The sequence below is a fragment of the Bacillus rossius genome, chromosome 1 (genome assembly GCF_032445375.1).
Source record: "Bacillus rossius redtenbacheri isolate Brsri chromosome 1, Brsri_v3, whole genome shotgun sequence".
Taxonomy (NCBI): Eukaryota; Metazoa; Arthropoda; class Insecta; order Phasmatodea; family Bacillidae; genus Bacillus; species Bacillus rossius.
The window spans coordinates 261,740,494-261,760,168 of record NC_086330.1 but is presented as its reverse complement, the minus strand read 5'-3'; the positions used below and the strand labels follow the sequence as shown (position 1 = coordinate 261,760,168).

Below are 19,675 nucleotides of genomic sequence, written 5' to 3'. Positions count from 1 at the left end.
CATTGCCACCATCTTGTATTCGTCTGCTGGAGGACACCATTTTGTGTGTGTGTACATGTCTTACCATCATGCTAGTTTTATTCTAATCCGCTAGAGTGCAGTAATCATTTAATAACAAGGTGCCCCCGCCATCTTGAAATTTGGACGCCATTTTGAAATCATGTAATTATTTAGCTAGAAATGCGGGAAAAAAAACAAAATTAATTTAAAAAATGGCAATCATCTACAGATTAATTCGATCCGCTCCTGTCCTTGGTTCGATACTCGATCGATAAAATAACGTTTAATTTTATGTTAAAAAAGTAATAATTTCAATAAACCATCTTCAAAATTCTTAAAGAGACTTTAAATCATATACTACCATTATCCTATTAGCCAACAATACCAGCAACTTGGAAAATTCGTAATAATTAACCTAAAATTCAGGAAAAAGTTCAAAATTCATTAAATAAATTTGCAAACAATATACTGAATAATAAGGTCGACTAAGGTCCTTGGCACGATCCTGGACGAAGCTAAAAGAAATTTAATTTAAATACCAGAAAAGTGTAAGGTTCGAGAAATAAAACACCACAAGTTCTTTTACAAACATAATATTTACTACAAAATTTTTATCCTACTACAGGATCACTTGCGAAAGCCAGCAATCTTATAAACATTTAGCCCTGCATAGACGTGCAACGACTACTTCTTATAAACATTTAGCCCTACATAGACGTGCAACGACTACTTCTTAGCTCCAACAGCTCCAACAGCTCCAAATGCTCCAAATGCTCCAAATGCACCCCATGCTCCAAATGCTCCAAATGCTCCAAATGCTCCAAATGTTCCATATGCTCTAATGCTCCAAATGCTCCAACAGCTCCAAATGCTCCAAAGGCTCCAACTGCTCCAACAGCTCCAAATGCTCCAACTGCCTTTTCATTCAGCAGCTCCAATGATACTGGGCTACAATGCTATGAGTCTAAAAGACTACGACGCTACAAGCCTACGAGTCTAAAAGGATCTAGCTGGTTACGAGTTATACATGGCAGCGAGACTGCATGACTAAAAGACCGCATGGCTAAGAAACTATATGTCTATGAAGCTACAAGGACACAAGTCTACTCGGCTCCAAAAGCTCCAACAGCTCCAACACGCAATGTACGCAATGTACGCGCAATACATGTAATTTACGCGCAATAAATGTAATGATTACACAGTACACACAGGAAACGAAATGAAGAAATAGTACACACAAAGGAAAAAACGGAATATACACACAGTACACACAGGAAACAGAACGTACACACAGTACACACAGGAAATGGAACGTACACACAGTACTAACAGGAAACGGAAAGTACACACAGTACACACAGGAAACGGAACGTACACACAGTACACACAGGAAACAGAATGTACACTCAGTACACAGATGAAACGGAACGTACACACAGTACACACAGGAAACTGAACGTTTAAAAAGTACACACAGGAAACGGAACGTACAAACAGAAAACGGAACGTACACACATTACACACAGGAAAAGGAACGAACACACAGGAAATGGAACGAACACACAGGAAACGGAATGATCACACATACAGTAGCGGAAACACAGGCTTAGTTGGAAAGCAGAATACAAGAAATAAAAACATTAAAATTTTACTTTCAATATTTAATTTATTTCTCAACATTACACAAATACAAGTAAAAGAAGCCATTTATGTATGTAGCCAGCTTTCCTCACTTCTTTGAGCATGAAGGATATTTCTTTGATGCAAGAATAGTTTCCTGCACAAAGCGAGCCATGTAGAAGTCTTAGCCGGTCAACCAATATGTTTGGATCTTTCCATGATGTGTAATCAATCTCTTCTACCACCATCTTACTTGCTTGTTTATTATACATACTTTTAATATCACAATCGTCCCAGTGATCATAAGAAGAATTATCAGATTTATTTATTATAACACGTTGTTTCCAACATTTCGGGCTCAGGACACCGCCACATTCTTCGATCTTGTCAGCTTTAGGTGCTTCATCACAGTCTATGCCTTTGTCAATAGCCTCAGAGTCACTGTAACAATCACTGTAGAAGACAACCTCGTCACCCAGATTACCGTATGAATTCGATATCGATGATGTCGAAGTGTGTTCATCGTCTTCATGCTTCCTTTTTAGGAGTCAATCATTTTTACAAAGAATGGAGGATCTACTGAATATAGGCTTGAATGTATTCTCACTTTTCACGGTGTTATACTTCCATTAGTTTCAGTCTTCCCGAAGCCATCAGCATTCTTCAATTTATGTTCTTCGTCACGATCGGGTGAGCTAATACCATCACGCTCAGAACAAGGAAAATTATTGTCGTAATGCAGATCACTCTTCTTTAGTCTAGTGGATCCATCGATGTCCTCAATGCTGTAAATAGGCTTGGTTTTACATGTTCTATCAAGTCTTTTTAAGCTGTCAATTCGTGTTAACAACCTGCTACACCGATTACAGCTTAACATTTTGCGTAGTGGGTTTTTAGCACAATCATTCCTCTCATGACGTCTAGCATTCCTTCTCGTGACAAAATCCTTGCCACAGTATCTACAGCGGATTCCTTCCGATTCAGCTGCAGATAACAAACAATGATCCATGGTAGCTTCTGTGACTAATGTTAGATACACACTGACAGTTTTTCAATTGGAACCATTTTTTAAATATAATTTTTAAAATATTTCATCAGCGAGAGTTATCTAACGCAAAGCAAATTGATGCAAGAAGTTCTGCTTGTCAACAACAGATGTCGACACATTTTTGTTTGCAGGTAAATATCATTTATTTTATGTGGTATGCGGGATGCTCACTTATAATCGCAAAAGAAGGAATGCTTCGCTAGACATCAAGGAGAAGTAAGTTCGTCCTTCATGATAGTGTTTCTCTTCCGTCTTATCAGATATTTTTGGACTGAGTAATGTTTTTTTTTAATCCACCTTATAAAAAATGTTGTCAGTTCTGATTTAGTACCAGAAATTAACAATTTAATTGCATCACAGGATAAAATGACATAACTCATTAAGTAAAAAGTCCTTCATGCGGTGATCAATTTCTCATCTGTAACCAGAAGCACTCGGAGAAAATCATCAGATGTCTACTCAGGAATAATGAGAAGCACTAAAAGAGAACAACCAAAATATTGTCAATAATAATCAGGAGCACACGGAGAAAAAAAAACCATAATATTGACAAGAAAAATCAGTAGCACACGGAGAAAACCACCATAATATTGACAAGAATAATCAGTAGCACACGGAGAAAACCACCATAACATTGACAAGAGTAATCGGAAGCACACTGAGAAAACCGCCTCAAGTTTTCTTTAATGACATGAAATTACAGAAAAATAAATAAATAAATAAAAATAAAAACAAAAAAATTACAAAGAATTCTGGCTTATACTAGAACTCTAACTATGCACACCAATGAGAAGTTCACAAGCTAGCAAAATCCTTTGCATTTTTTTGTTTTTATTTTTTTTTATTTATTTTTTCTGTAATTTCATGTCATTAAAGAAAACTTGAGGCGGTTTTCTCAGTGTGCTTCCGAATACTCTTGTCAATGTTATGGTGGTTTTCTACGTGTGCTACTGATTATTCTTGTCAATATTATGGTGGTTTTCTCCGTGTGCTACTGATTTTTTTTGTCAATATTATGGTTTTTTTCTCCGTGTGCTCCTGATTATTATTGACAATATTTTGGTTGTTCTCTTTTAGTGCTTCTCATTATTCCTGAGTAGACATCTGATGATTTTCTCCGAGTGCTTCTGCTTACAGATGAGAAATTGATCTCCGCATGAAGGACTTTTTACTTAATGAGTTATGTCATTTTATCCTGTGATGCAAATAAATTGTTAATTTCTGGTACTAAATCAGAACTGACAACATTTTTTATAAGGTGGATTAAAAAAAAACATTACTCAGTCCAAAAATATCTGATAAGACGGAAGAGAAACACTATCATGAAGGACGAACTTACTTCTCCTTGATGTCTAGCGAAGCATTCCTTCTTTTGCGATTATTAGTGAGCATCCCGCATACCACATAAAATAAATGATATTTACCTGCAAACAAAAAGGTGTCGACATCTGTTGTTGACAAGCAGAACTTCTTGCATCAATTTGCTTTGCGTTAGATAACTTAACTCTCGCTGATGAAATATTTTAAAAATTATATTTAAAAAATGGTTCCAATTGGAAAACTGTCAGTGTGTATCTAACATTAGTCACAGAAGCTACCATGGATCATTGTTTGTTATCTGCAGCTGAATCGGAAGGAATCCGCTGTAGATATTGTGGCAAGGATTTTGTCACGAGAAGGAATGCTAGATGTCATGAGAGGAATGATTGTGCTAAAAACTCACTACGCAAAATGTTAAGCTGTAATCGGTGTAGCAGGTTGTTAACACGAATTGACAGCTTAAAAAGACTTGATAGAACATGTAAAACCAAGCCTATTTACGGCATAGAGGACATCGATGGATCCACTAGACTAAAGAAGAGTGATCTGCATTACGACAATAATTTTCCTTGTTCTGAGCGTGATGGTATTAGCTCACTCGATCGTGACGAAGAACATAAATTGAAGAATGCTGATGGCTTCGGGAAGACTGAAACTAATGGAAGTATAACACCGTGAAAAGTGAGAATACATTCAAGCCTATATTCAGTAGATCCTCCATTCTTTGTAAAAATGATTGACTCCTAAAAAGGAAGCATGAAGACGATGAACACACTTCGACATCATCGATATCGAATTCATACGGTAATCTGGGTGACGAGGATGTCTTCTACAGTGATTGTTACAGTGACTCTGAGGCTATTGACAAAGGCATAGACTGTGATGAAGCACCTAAAGCTACAAGATCTAAGAATGTGGCGGTGTCCTGAGCCCGAAACGAAGGAAACGACGTGTTATAATAAATAAATCTGATAATTCTTCTTATGATCACTGGGACGATTGTGATATTAAAAGTATGTATAATAATCAAGCAAGTAAGATGGTGGTAGAAGAGATTGATTACACATCATGGAAAGATCCAAACATATTGGTTGACCGGCTAAGACTTGTACATGGCTCAATTTGTGCAGGAAACTATTCGTGCATCAAAGAAATATCCTTCATACTCAAAGAACTGAGGAAAGCTGGCTACATACAATAATGGCTTCTTTTACTTGTATTTGTGTAATGTTGAGTAATAAATTAAATATTTAAAGTAAAATTTTAATGTTTTTATTTCTTGTATTCTGATTTTCAACTAAGCCTGTGTTTCCGCTACTGTATTTGTGATCATTCCGTTTCCTGTGTGTTCCTTCCGTTTCCTGTGTGTACTGTGTGTACGTTCCGTTTCCTGTGTGTACTGTGTGTACGTTCCGTTTCCTGTGTGTACTATGTGTACGTTCCGTTTCCTGTGTGTACTGTGTGTACATTCCGTTTTTTCCTGTGTGTGTTCTATTTCTTCATTTCGTTTCCTGTGTGTACTATGTAATCATTACATTTATTGCGCGTAAATTATATGTATTGCGCGTACATTGCGTACATTGCGTGTTGGAGTTGTTGGAGCTTTTGTAGCCGAGTAGACTTGTATCCTTGTAGCTTCATAGACATGTAGTTTCGTAGCCATGCGGTCTTTTAGTCATGCAGTCTCGCAGCCATGTATAATTCGTAACCAGCTAAATCCTTTTAGACTCGTAGCCTTGTAGCCTCGTAATCTCTTAGACTCATAGCATTGTAGCCCAATATCATTGGAGCTGTTGAAAGAAAAGGCAGTTGGAGAATTTGGAGCTGTTGGAGCATTTGGAGCCTTTGGAGCATTTGGAGCTGTTGGAGAATTTGGAGCATTTGGAGCATTTGGAGAATTTGGAGCATTTGTAGCATTTGGAGCTGTTGGAGCTGTTGGAGCTGTTGGAGCTAAGAAGTAGTCCTTGCACGTCTATGTAGGGCTAAATGTTTATAAGAAGTAGTAGTTGCACGTCTATGCAGGGCTAAATGTTTATAAAATTGCTGGCTTTTGCAAGTGATCCTTTAGTAGGATAGAAATTTTGTAGTAAATATTATGTTTGTAAAGAACTTGTGGTGTTTTATTTCTCGAACCCTACACTTTTCTGGTATTTAGATTAAATTTCTTTTAGGTTTGTCCAGGATCGTGCCAAGGACCTTAGTCGACCTAATTAATCAGTATATTGTTTGCAAATTTATTTAATGAATTTTGAACTTTCCTGAATTTCTAGGTTAATTATTACGAATTTTCCAAGATGCTGGTATTGATGGCTTATAGAATAATGGTAGTATATGATTTAAAGTCTCTTTAAGAATTTTGAAGATGGTTTATTGAAATTATTATTTTTTAACATAAAATTAAACGTTATTACATCGATCGAGTATCGAACCAAGAACAGGAGCAGATCGAATTAATCTGTAGATGATTGCCATTTTTTTAATTAATTTTGGAATTTTTTCCGCATTTCTAGCTAAATAATTACATGACTTCAAGATGGAGTCCAAATTTAAAGATGGTGGGGGCACCTCGGTAATAAATAATTACTGCACTCTATCGGGTTAGAATAAAACTAGCATGATGGTAAGACATGTACACACACAAGATGGTGTCCTCCAGCAGACGAAAACAAGATGGTGGTAATGACCACTAGCATGTTGTAGCTCCTGGTAGCATGTACTGAATGCAAAATGTCAGATCCATGATAGTCGTCAAGGTCAAAGTCGTAGATCAAGGTCAATGTCAAATTTCAAGGTCAAGGTTAAATTTCAAGGTCAAGATCAAAGTTCAATGCCAGCAGTTGAGTACATAGGTATGATGACCAGAAAATTATACTAACATGGTATCAGCACACTCTAGCTGACGGAAACAAGATGGTGGTCTCCAGTGGATGATTTCAAGATGGTGGCCGTCACGAAAAGTGAAACGTTGGTTTTAAGGATTTTTATTATTTAATTCGGTTGATTAATTTTTTAATGATTTTTATTTTTTTCCCCGATTTTCTAACAAAAAATTATGGATTTTCAAGATGGCGGAGGTGATGTCATGTTACCTGACGATATATATGCTATTAACAAAGTGGTGGGGGCCAGTCTGCGTGTACCTAAAACGGGGGAAGGATCGGTCGCCATTTTGATTTTTTTGCACTCGTCAGTCTCGAACCGAGGACTGCAAGCTCCGTGTCATAAAAGTTATTTCTTTTAATATTTTTATCAAAAATTTTGTTAATTGATTTTTTTATAAATTTTAAATTTTTTTTTCATGAAAATCGGATATTAAATGAAGATTTTAAAGATGGCGGCAGCAACGAAATTGCAGAGGTGACATCATAATTCAAAATGGTGGTCATGGTATCCTTATTCCTATAAATGGCTTACCGGAGGCTTTAGACATGGATGCTTAAGCTGTTTTTATGAATTTGAATTCTTTCTTGGGCAAAACGACTTTTTAGGATTTTCGAAATCCGAATTTTTGAATTGTGTTAATTTTTTGAGATTTTTTGGCGGAATTTTTTTCCATATAAATGGAAATTTTGGCGAATTTTGAGGAATTTTGGGTAATTTTTGCCCAATTTTGGCAACTTTTGGCAATTTTTAGGGCTGAAGGTCAAGGTCAAGGTTAAAGGTCAAGGTCACAACCATCCCAGATGGCCGCCGTGACGTCACGATCCAAGATGGCGGTCGACACCACAGTCACCACACCCTGAACCCTGTTTCAGGAGCCCCCAAAACATACTACTTTTTATGTTTATTAAATGAGATTTTGTATAATTAATTTACCGTCACGAGACATAAGACAGTTTGACATATCGTGTAGTTTCGGCCAAATTTTCTCCAACTTTTGTTAAAAATTTATAAAACAACATTGTCTCTCTTGTTGTATTTAGCATGAGATTTACGTTATGTATCAGTATTTACGTTAATGTTTACGTCATGGTTGAAATAGCCATGAGCTTGTTGCATGGATTAGCGAATATATGCACGGTAATGAATTGTAAATCAAATCACCATAATATTTTATTTATTGTAATCAGTATTATTGTATTTAGGTTTTAATGTTTTATCTTATTTGGGTAATTCGGAGGTGCGCCCCGGTAGCAAGTATAGATTATCATTGCGTGTTCACCCAGGCCATGTTTATCATTTTAGATATTCTAATATCATTGATTTTACGTTTTTGTATAGTAAAGAGAACAGTGAACAACATTTAAGGCTTTTTGTTTTATTTGTTCTCAAGTCAAAGTAAGAAGATTAGATACTTAATTCAAGGTAAATCGAGCCTGCCTCAGACTAAATTTTGTGTCCTCCACCCGCATAGAAGCCTCAAGTCTGCGCCACTCTGCTAGTAAGAGTCGCAGTCGGATTGTCCCGTTTCATCTTAAATACTGTTTAAGCACTTTTAAGATAACTTTTTTGCTCATCACAATTATGGCCTATGGTGGAGTAGAAATAGTGAGAAAGTAAGATCTGTCAGAACATTTGACTGATTATGGAGCGTTGAATAAGGTCAGTAATGTGGGCCTTCAAGTGAGTGACTTTTTTGTAGAGGTCAGGTCAGTATAGATACGCTTCTTAAAAAAGAAAGTGGCATTGAAGGTTTTGGTATAAAATTTCCAGCTTAGCAGCACATGTGCGGAACAGCTCTTACGTTGTTGCCTGGTCGCAGACAGTTCGGCTCAGGCAAATTATTTTTTGCAATGAGGGCTAATTAATTACGGTTTTATTTTCGTTTTGCTCAGGACCATGACGTGAGATCTGTTTAGGAAGTATAGCGCAAGTATAGGTTTGGACCAAATGAAAAGAGGAACTGTGAATAATTTTATGCTCTTGCAAAAAGAGAGGGGATTTAATCAGAGCGCACATTTATGATTTTCATGAGAAGGGGGAGGAAAGTTTGTGCTTTGTGCACTATGTATTAAATCATACATATGTGTTAAAAGTAGACATGAGCGAGAATGAGTACATTAATATTTTGATAGAAAATTTGAAGCTTGAAGTCATTTTCGAATGTAGGAATATATATGACATTAGTGAATGGGCTGCATGCGTGGACAATATTTGTTTTATTGCTCTGTCATGTAATGAAAGGAGTGTAAGAGGTCAAGAATTGGGGCATCCAAAAGAATCAAGGATACAGGGGATCTTAAACAGTTGCAGTCATCTAGTAGTTAGAGGCAAAATCGTGCGGAAATGATTAGGGGTTAAATAAAGCAATGTAATCATAATTTCAGTGAGAACGGAGATACATGGGGGAACAAATTTGATGGTTTGGACAAAGTTCTTGCGTAGCAGGAAATTAATGCAAAAGGTAGCGTGTGGTTCAAGAAAAACATCAGTGGAGATGTTTCTAAGGGAAAAATAGAAAGGTGGAAAGTAGGTTGTTATTTCTGTAGAAAATAACCCCTGGGTGGCCAGTTATCTCAAAAAGTGAGGTAATAACAGGGGTGGGATATTTCAGTGTGGTTTTCTGGGAAAAGTGTTCACTGAGCGGGCAGATGTCTTTTTAAAAATGAGTTAAATATCTGGCGCTTTAGAAATAAACAGCTCTTAGCAGAGATGAAAAGTGCCACAATTATAAGTGAATGGGTTAAGTTGTATGATCAGCATATATCTGCTACTGAGTACTAAATAAAGCTTGAAAGTGCATTTAGCCACTGGTAAAGCGCATAGAAAAATGCTTAATGTAATGCTTTTTTTTTAATCGCTCATTACTCTTGGAGAAGATGTTTTTATGTCATGCCAAATTTGATGGAAAAAATGATACTGGGCTGGGACTTTTTAAGAGACACACAGGCCATTGTATTTTGCACAAACCAACACGTTAGTTTTGCTTTTGATAATGACAAATGAGTGGAGTTATGTAAACTTAAAATGAAGGCCAGAGTGGTTAGCGGGGTTGGAATGTTTGAAAGAGCATCTCTCAATAAACTAAAAGGAGAAAATTCAACAGCTATCACGGGATTTTCTAGACGTTATCATGGAATGGGTGGGAAAATGTGGATAATGCCGTATTAAATTGAGTTGCTGGATGACCGTTGTGTTTTTAAAAAATGTTCACCACCTAAAATGCAGATTTTCTAGCAGATTATTAAAGACCTAAAAATTGAAGACATTATCGAAGCCGCCGATTCAGCATATGCCTTTCCCACGTTTCTGGTTCATAGGAAAACCCATGAAAATTTCGGATCGTTCTGGGTTATATAATTTTTAATGACCTCATTAAACTAGGCAGTATTCTTTTGCCGAATATTGAAACTGTTCTGCAACACATGGGACATGCCCAGTATTTCACCGTACTTAATCTCAACGCTGCCTTTTATGAGTGTGTGTTAGACCCCTCCAGTAGAAAATGCACTGGTTTTGTTACTCGCTAGGTGCATTACCAGTGGAAACCTTTGGGATAAACTTTAGGTCACAGTGTCTATCCCGCATCTTATGTCACATTTAAAAGGATTTTCAGTTCAATTTTGTTATTAGTTTACTTGACATGTGTATTTATTCGCAACATTTGAAGAATATCTTGAGTATGTGGGAAAGGTGTTTGAGGCACTCAAGGGGGCACTGTAAACCCGGAGTAGGTTCTTAGGTCGGTGCAAAAATAAAATTCCTAAAAACGTTTAATAGGAAAGGGAAAAATGGTGATATATCAAATTAAAATAAAGGCAATCCAGAATTTCCACAGCACCGTCACGTGAGATTATGAGATTTATAGGTATTATGGGGTACTTAAGTCGCTTCATAGAAAAATACTCTAATTTGTGTGCACCCCTGAATCAGCATAGGAAAAAATAAAATTACTTTTCAATTGTGGGGGGGGGGGGGGGACGCCCAATAGGTAGCATTTCAGAAATAGAAACAGACTATTGGCAATTCTCCTGTGCTGGCTCTGGTGGATTTTCAAAGGCATTTTTTAGTGCAAGTAGATGCATTCAGTGGCGCCCTTTATGCTGTGCTCTTTTCCTTAAAATAAGCTTCAAACAATAGCTTTGCATCCGAGGTACAGCGCCCTTGATTTTAAATCATGGAAATTTATGGTTTTCAGTAGGGAATTCTTTTTGAAGTTATACTTCAATAAGAAAATTGAAGGTTAAATTGTAGTAAATTATGGAAATGCATGAAATGCGCGTGCATCTTTGACGGGAGTTTTACATGATGAAGTCAAAATAATGATTTAAATTAATATTCCCCATTTCAAGAACAATTCAAAGAACTTAACAAAGTCAGGTTATGTTAGTTTACTTTCTGGCGGCCAACATCTTTTCCATTCGGCAACTGTTGACATTGCCAACCTACGCAAATAAAAAACCCGTTGGTACGTCTCTTGTATACGAGTAAATATTTTGAATATGATGGGACAGATTGAGAACTCAAAATCATGTAGTTTGCAGTTACAGAACTATGCATAGTAGAAATGGAAAAAATATAAAAATAATTATTTTAACTTTATCAACTGAAATGCAATTAATCCATTGTGAACTTCTGATTATACTAAAAATTGCCAGAAACACACTGGGTATAAAATTGCGTGCCATTCTAACTTTAATATCAACAACATATGAATCAAGGTTATTTACATGTTATTCATCTCCATTATAAATTATCCTAAAGCTAATGCTTTTAGAAAATTACACTTATGTACCTGAATGCAGAAATAAAATTTATAAAACAAAGTGTAAATTTCTCGTAGAAATTGCTTGGGAATTAATTTGCAAATTTTTTAATTTCAACTTTTAGTTTGTGGTTCTAAGAGATAACTTTATTATTCATATTTTCATTTTAATAATGTTTTGCGTATCATGCCAACGAACATTGTTTACGGAAAATAAGGAAGAATTGACCAAGGTCTAAAAGAAATAACAATCCCAGCATTTTCCAGGAATATGAAAACCTGATGCATGGAACGGCATTTTAAGTCGGGCCCTCGTACCTGTGAGTGTAAAACATAACAGTTGTACCGCCTCGCTAGTAGTGGTTGTACTCACTTATGTAGCCTATCCTGGCAACCCATCTGAAGTCCCCCAAGGCCACCTCATCCCCATAGGCGGTCCTGTCCGTCGCCACGGCGCCGCACTGCTCGTGCTCGAACAGCTGCCAGTTGGGGTGGTCGTGCGGCTCGAACGGCGGCGGGGGCAGGTCGCCATCTGCGCTACGCCGCGTGTGGTTCCTGCTCCCGCCGATCGTAGGAGTATCTTCATGGCATCGTAACAAACATATGAGCCATTTTAATGTATTATTTACCATTCATCATATAGAACTTAATTTAATTTGTTTATTATACATTAATTATATTCATATAATTAAAAAAATTAAGTATATTTTCTGAAATTTTGCTAATTATTGTATGGTCATTAAAATATGATAGAATTTAAAACTGTATAAAATACACAAATTTCATTAGCAGGATTAAGCTATAGATGTAATCACAAAAAATTCTGAAATGTCTTCAATTTTACATATTCATATCCTGTGTGAATATACTTAATATTGTAGTAAAACATCTGGCATTTGTGTTTAAAATTACACATATATCGCAAAAGTTAAATTAAACACAACAGATTAACCATACACCTATTTCTATGGCAATTAACCAAATCATAGAAAAGGTACTAATACACTTTGCAACTTAGAGAAATACTTCTAACCTATTACCTCTTTAAGGAAATGGTCTAACGTGTTATTTTTTTTTATCTAGTATCGACTTTGCTCGAGAATTTTCCCTGAATTTTATAGTAGCGTAAACAGGTGATTCCATAATTGCTTTCTCGCTCTGTAATGTTTTTATTATTTGGGAGTGTTGAATGTTTAGTGGAATTTTTTATGTATAGCAGATTGTTTCAAATGGTTTATAATTTTTTCTCATTCATTTTATTTGTGTGTAAGTTAATGTGAAAATATTTTAGGAAGAATGCGTGTTTCTACTGTTGATGATTTTCCTTCATTTTTATGTGCAGGTGTCATTGTGGAGTGGTGTATATTTTATGAGGCAGTGATTTTATTTGCGTTGCATGTTTTCGGAATGCTAACTCCTGTTTATTATAATCATACTTTGTACGTGCAAGCGATGAATCTAGCTGTAGGTACATATGAGGTTTGAATAGTCGTGGGAATTAAGTTGACTTGCATCGTGATGTCACATTTTAATTTTTTTTCACATGAGTAGTATGACATAATTTTTTTATGCTCTAACATAATTGTTTTTTCTTCTTTTATTTATAATTATACACTTATATGTGATAAAATTGATACATATATTCAAACTAACTGTGCCCGCGACTTTGTCCGCGTGGAATAGTGTCTTTGGGTAGCACTTTTAATTTATTAGGCTAATTATTTTACAGATAAGACACATACATACACATAAATATTTTAATGTGCTATTTGCAGTGTTTCACTGCAAAGAGCATATAAAATTATTTAAGTATATAAGTACATAAGGTATAAAGTATTAATATGAGTTTATTTAACTACATTTTTATAAACTACGTTATTACATTAAAACTTAAAGTTAATTGTATTTCACGAAGAACATCAATTAAATAAACAAAAAATCGTGTAAGCAAATCGAATTTTAATCAATTTGCAGTGAATAATAATGAGTTTGCAACGAAAAAAATCAGTATTCGCATGCGTGTGGCACAGTCGTCTGCACTCACGTGTCTGCCCGTTTGGATAAGCACACTTAGGCATATTTCTCCACATACACCACGCCGTACCACGCTGCGCGAACCCCCCCCCCCCCCCCCAAACACGGCAGCAGAGCTCTCATTGTGTACGGCGCGTTGCTTGGCAAGTTTCTTACTCCCGTTAACTTCAGTTTCACATTTGGTAATGACACCGTAAATGTTACATCAGAATAGCTCTAATATTTTGTCTATTGTCGCAAACGTATAAAACATTCACATAAACCTTACATATTTCCATTAAAACTTAAATCCTCTATTACCTATTGTTATTTTACACCCTTGAGGTTAAATCTTTTACAAAATTTGAATGTCATATTTATTTATATCGAATCAACAGCCTAGCCCATACGAACATCCATACAACTTTTCATGCCCCCCTTTCAACCCCTTACAACCCTTTTTACGCATTTAAAAGTATCCAATGTCGTTTCTTAGTCTCTAGACTATATGTGTACCAAATTTCATTTAAATCTGTTCAGTAGTTTTGGCGTGAAAGCGCGACATACAGACAGACATAGTTACTTTTGCATTTATAAATTAGTAAAGAATGTTTGAAAATTAGTAGGCATGCAATAATTGCATTGGAGTGTACCTGTGTCTTGTTATAAACAAGCACTGAGCCTGCAAAACTTAATCTTTGTCAGGCTAGTCTCCCCAATCTGTTCCCAGCGCCATATCTGATTTTTGCCGAATCTTTGCGAGCCAGCATGTGGGCTCGTCTTTTCCCCGCTTTGATGCATACCCGTCGCCTGTAATTCTCCCTGTAGCCGTGACAAGAACTGCTATTCCCTGCAAGCTATCAGAGAAGCTCGGTTCTAAGAGCCCTCCTGACGCGAGCACTCGATGGCATGATCACGAATCAGTTTCCCCAATGTCCCGTCACGTCTCCAGGATCTGTAGAGCAAGATTCCCACCATCGTTGCAATTTACACCTCCTCCACCCCTCACCAACCTTTCTTGGGTACACTGACCAGACCACTGACTGGCCACTAACCCCAGCCTAAGTCAAGGTCAGCCATAGGTCTTCAAAAGTATCGCATCTGACCTCTAGCGGCGGAGGTAGCAACTACTAGGAGTCTCGGGCAAACATAGCCTGCCCCCTGGCGACTCACGCTACAAGAAGTGCCCTGTAATTCTTCTACCAGCCACCAGAGTTCCCCACTAGGCTCCTCCATAATCCGTACGCTTTCTAAGTAGCCTCATTCGATATATGCAAAAGTCAATTTGTTTTCTATTTCAGCCACCACCCAAGAGATTGCGCTCCGTTGGGGCAGCTAACGACAACGTCGAGATATCGAGGCAGGTGTTTCTTTGCCACCCACTCGGAAATCTTCTAAATCTTTCGTTCAGGAAGCCGAAGTAACTCACCCCCTTCTTACGAAAGCAAGCGCCTGTTTTAATTAAGAGTCGCTCCCGCCACGCAGAGACTTCGCGCCGCGTTATCAGACTGACCAATTCGCATCCTCGGCCAACTCACAGCAAGACTTCACTTCTGCCATCATAAGAGAATGCAGTCGTCTCGTAAAGGGATGTTTTCCCTAAGTTTTTTAGACCTTAATAAGTCAGTCTGTGTTCCATGTAGAAATAGTCATAGTTTGATAAATTCTAATTTCTAACAATGATGTGTGTGTCCGCGTCAACCGCGCTTGTTAGGACGGTCTTCGCTCACCTCCCGGCGGGCACACATACTGAGTGCTACGAGCTACACCCTGTTTTGGTGAGTTTCGACAACCTTTCTCTTCCCCGACATCACCATTTTTGTGGGCACTTTAGCCCGTTTAATGACTGTCTGTGAACCAGGTCTTATCATGTTTTATTTGGCTTGTTCACAGACAGGGTTCAAGAGCCGGATCAAGCATAGCGACCGCATGCTTTTTTCCCGTCCTCGGACCCAAGACTGCTATGGTGCCCTGGTAGTCCAACTACAGTGTTAACCATCAACTTCGGCCACCTAGTTCCAAACATATTTCCAATTTCTCCGTTAGGCCTCAAGCGTACCAAAATTCGTAATTAGAGAACTTTAATTACACGACATGCCAATTATTATAATCCTGGGATTGTTTATTCTTATTGTTAATTGGTTATTCTCAATTCTTATTGTTAACTATGGTGGAAGTCATCTCGTAATATTTTTACAAAGGGTTGACCCTACGAAACAATATTAACCCAAATTTGTGTATTAGACACAACTGTAATGGCTAACGGATAATGCATTAGTCAAATTATGTATGTCAAGGAACTATCTTCTTTATCATGTTTATTGTCATAATGTTTTGTTGGCTCATTTCCAGTAAATATAAAAGTAAAATAAATAGGTGCACAGATATATAAGAAATTGCATTTGTTATTTATTTATTTAAACTAAAAGATCCAGTATCTCAAAGTTTCTCCAAGGAGACATTTACATTACACCAGTGTAGAGAGCAGAGTGTAACAATAGCAATACCTGCACAAAACTGAATTGCGTGTTGCCTAGCTGTGGAAATTCCAGGCGATTTTCATCGCCAGAATGCTTTTAAAATTTGTTTCCAGTCAAGGACTCATATGTAATTTTATTTATAGTTGTGCCAGATAATGTTTTTTTTTAATTTCGTGTTAAAATTGATATCCTTTCAAAAGGTTCAAGAAAAAATACATTTCGTCGTTTGTACAGAAGTTGATTTAATTTTAAATATTTGTAAATTTATATTACATGTATATATATGTACATACTGTTTTAAGCTTCTCATTAGAACCTCGTAAGTATAAGCGTTTTTTTATTTGTTACGAAAATGTTTTCTGTAAATTAAAGGAAATCTGCATACCTGAGTCTGGCATAAATAAAAAATAACAAAAAAGTCATAATTAACATTTCCAGCTAAAAAAATTATACATTATTAACAATTATTGACCCTAATGTTGTGATTTTTGATTCCAGGAAATAGAGAAAGATAGAGTGAAAGGATGTGTGTATGTGTATATATGTGTGTGAGAGGGAGAGAGAATTGGTAGTGTGAGTGTGAGTGAGTTGTGTGTGAAGGAGAGTGCATAAGGGACGGAGAATAGAGAGGTATACGAGGAAGGGATAATGCGAGAGTAAAGAGATGCACAAAGAGGTGGAAGAGTGTGTAAGTGTGTGTGAAGTAAATAGGTTTGGTGGCGTGTGGAGAGGTGCTACGGTAAATAAAGGTTAGGAGATGGGGGAAAGAAGAAGAGAGAGTGTGTTTAAGAATTATAAAGAGAGGAGATGTGAAGAGAAGATTAAAGGGAAAAGGGACAAAGGAAGGAGGGGTGTGTGTGAGAGGGTGAGTGAGGGATGCAGGAGGGAGTTATTAGTATGTTTGTACATCTACAATTTCAAAGTTCTTAATCACTCATCACGTTCATGAAATGGAAAACTTTGGTGTGTATGACTGTGGTGCACTCTATTAAATAAGTCTGATGTTAAAAGATGGATTCCACAACTCTCTCAGCTCACACTATCAAAATTGTATGTGGCGCACTCCGGCTGGTATTTCTTGTATCAAAGATCATAGTACTACTGGTAGACACTTTCAACATCACATGATGGACTTCACCTCCAACTACATACCCTTCTCACCTTATTAATATGGATACCCTTATCATTAACTTCATACTTTATATCTTCACCTCCCCTTCCCCAAACTTGTTCCTCTCTCAACTTTTCTTTTACCACCCTCACCTCCCCCCACTTCTCCCAATTAATTAATTATTAATTTAATTCCTTATAATTTGATCTCCTCCCTTCCTTCCCCCTCCAGTACTTTTTTAATAAGTTATTTTCTTCCCTGCTCTTCAATTGAGCTCGTGGCCGAATGTGCAATGTACTCGCTTCCTAGCCTCGAGGTCACCTCTGTGTTCATGGTACAGTTACTGTGTTCAGATGCTGTGCTATCTCGTAGCGATACTCCGAACTACCTTTGATGTCATACACCCACCTCCCAACTTCTCAACTATATGTGGCAAACTGGATGGCTAACAACACACTACCGACAACTACCTCTCACGATGTGATCTATGTTTGGAATGAGTGAAGAAATTAAAAAAAGAGTGTTTTGAGAGAGAGGGGTGGAGGAGGAAAAGGAGGAAGGTTATAAAGGGGTGCGAGGGGAAGGGGTGGAATCAACCTTCAAGATACTCCAATCAATTGTAACATAATGAATCATAAAAAAAATTAATTACTGATGATAAAGGGGGAGGACCCCTGCCTGAAAGGGGGCGGGAAGGGCGTGTCATCGGGCGAAATAGGGAGGGAAGAAATGAAAAAAATAGAAAAACATGTTGTGTATGGGTGAAGGGAACGTGGGGTGGGTTATAGTGATTGATTGACCTGATTTGCGTATCCTTTGTTAGTTGACACAGACTGCAATATATATTCTGCACATAGGATCACCATTGGCTTAACGATCTGCCAACATAACTGTCGCAATTAGTGGATTTAATCTATCACAAAAGCGATTAATTACATATGTTACTTCCAAAGAGATCCATTTTTATGTTACGATTATAAAAATTGAAAATAATTTTGAGGGTTATAGAAATCATTCAATTTACTTGAAAACTAATTTCTCAGTTTATGTAGCCTATCGAATCTTGGATACTTTCTATCTCCCTTCTTTGAAATATGTTACACATAAATTTTAAACTTTTAAACAAATTACGTTAACTTTTACACGAGCAAGGTTGGTGTTAAGAGGAACAGACAGCATAAGAATAATTACCTGTACACATTTGCCTTCTAATTTTTCCTTCGTAACTATTGAAAATATCAGTTCCTGCCCACAAACTAAGCATAATATATGTAGTAAGATAAATTGCTGATAAAAGAGGCATCGTGAAGATCGCTGTTCCTGAAACACAGTCATACAAGGTTCACTGTGGATGTGGCAAAACACTTTAGGACAGGATTATAAAATATACAAGAACGCAATAATGCAACATCACAACAACACAACATGTAATCAAAGCAAGAAAATTGTATTTTTTATTAATCATGCAGGACGCAATATTTAAATAACCCTACAACTTTAAATTGTAAATACGTAGTAGAGATCAAATTACCACCTTGACTTTATTTCAAGATCTAAAATTTATCTAAACAACTAAATATTAGAATAATTTTATTAAAATCTTGGCATCATAGCAAATATTTTAATGGTAAAATAGTAAACATTACTCTATTCATAGCTCGTTGCAGTATCATCGGGTACTATTTTCAAATATTAATCTGTGAAGTTTTAAATAATTATCATCTCACTTTATGATAATTTTTTCTTGCCATAATAACTTAGTACTCTATGATCAATTCGAAGCAATATTAAAATAGTATAACAAACATTTTTTTCCCCATAAATACAACTATAACAAGTACATACACACGCACGTAATTATTAATTTCATACAGCTTCTTGATTTCTTTAATCTCCCAAAAATGAAAAACTTTTCTTTGCATACCTTGTCATTCCTTTTCAGAACGTCCTTTCTAGACTGTGTACGAGACTATAAAACGATTGGATTTAAAATAATTAATTTTTGTACTTACCAGCCAGTGCAATACTTGAAATATTTCACACATACTAAACAGAAATTATACGTATGCATTATGTATACTGAGCAGTCCCCACTCATATATATATTTTTTTTCTGGGCTAGGTACTTAACCTTATACTCCACTTCACCTTTACTCAGCTTACAGTAATAATACTTAAGTACGGTGGGTGATGCCGCAGAGGCGAAGAAAATGTTTAATCTGTGGTGTTGATGACTCGTTGAAACATATAAAACTAATTTATACAAAAACCCTTGAACACTAGATACATTAAAATAAATGAGCCAACAACAAATAACTCCTGTTGCAGATAAACTGTAAGAAATAACAACAAGAGAATTATGATGAGAGAAACAAAAATATGTAATGGATGAACGATTTATTATTTAAAATTAAGAGTAGTCTGAATAAAAATATAGT

The 19,675-nt window shown here is 36.5% G+C and overlaps 1 protein-coding gene across 3 annotated transcripts in view; it reads right to left on the bottom strand.

Annotated features, from left to right (window-relative positions):
- LOC134527534 (CLIP domain-containing serine protease B4-like) overlaps window positions 1-19,675 on the bottom strand; it is a 47,608-nt gene that overhangs the window by 26,024 nt on the left and 1,909 nt on the right. For all 3 annotated transcript variants that reach the window (XM_063360290.1, XM_063360292.1, XM_063360291.1), the window contains 2 exons: window positions 18,429-18,557; window positions 12,007-12,213 (listed from right to left, as the gene is read on the bottom strand). In XM_063360290.1, coding sequence (XP_063216360.1) covers window positions 12,007-12,213; window positions 18,429-18,557 — 336 coding nt within the window. The remainder of the gene's footprint in view (window positions 1-12,006; window positions 12,214-18,428; window positions 18,558-19,675) is intronic.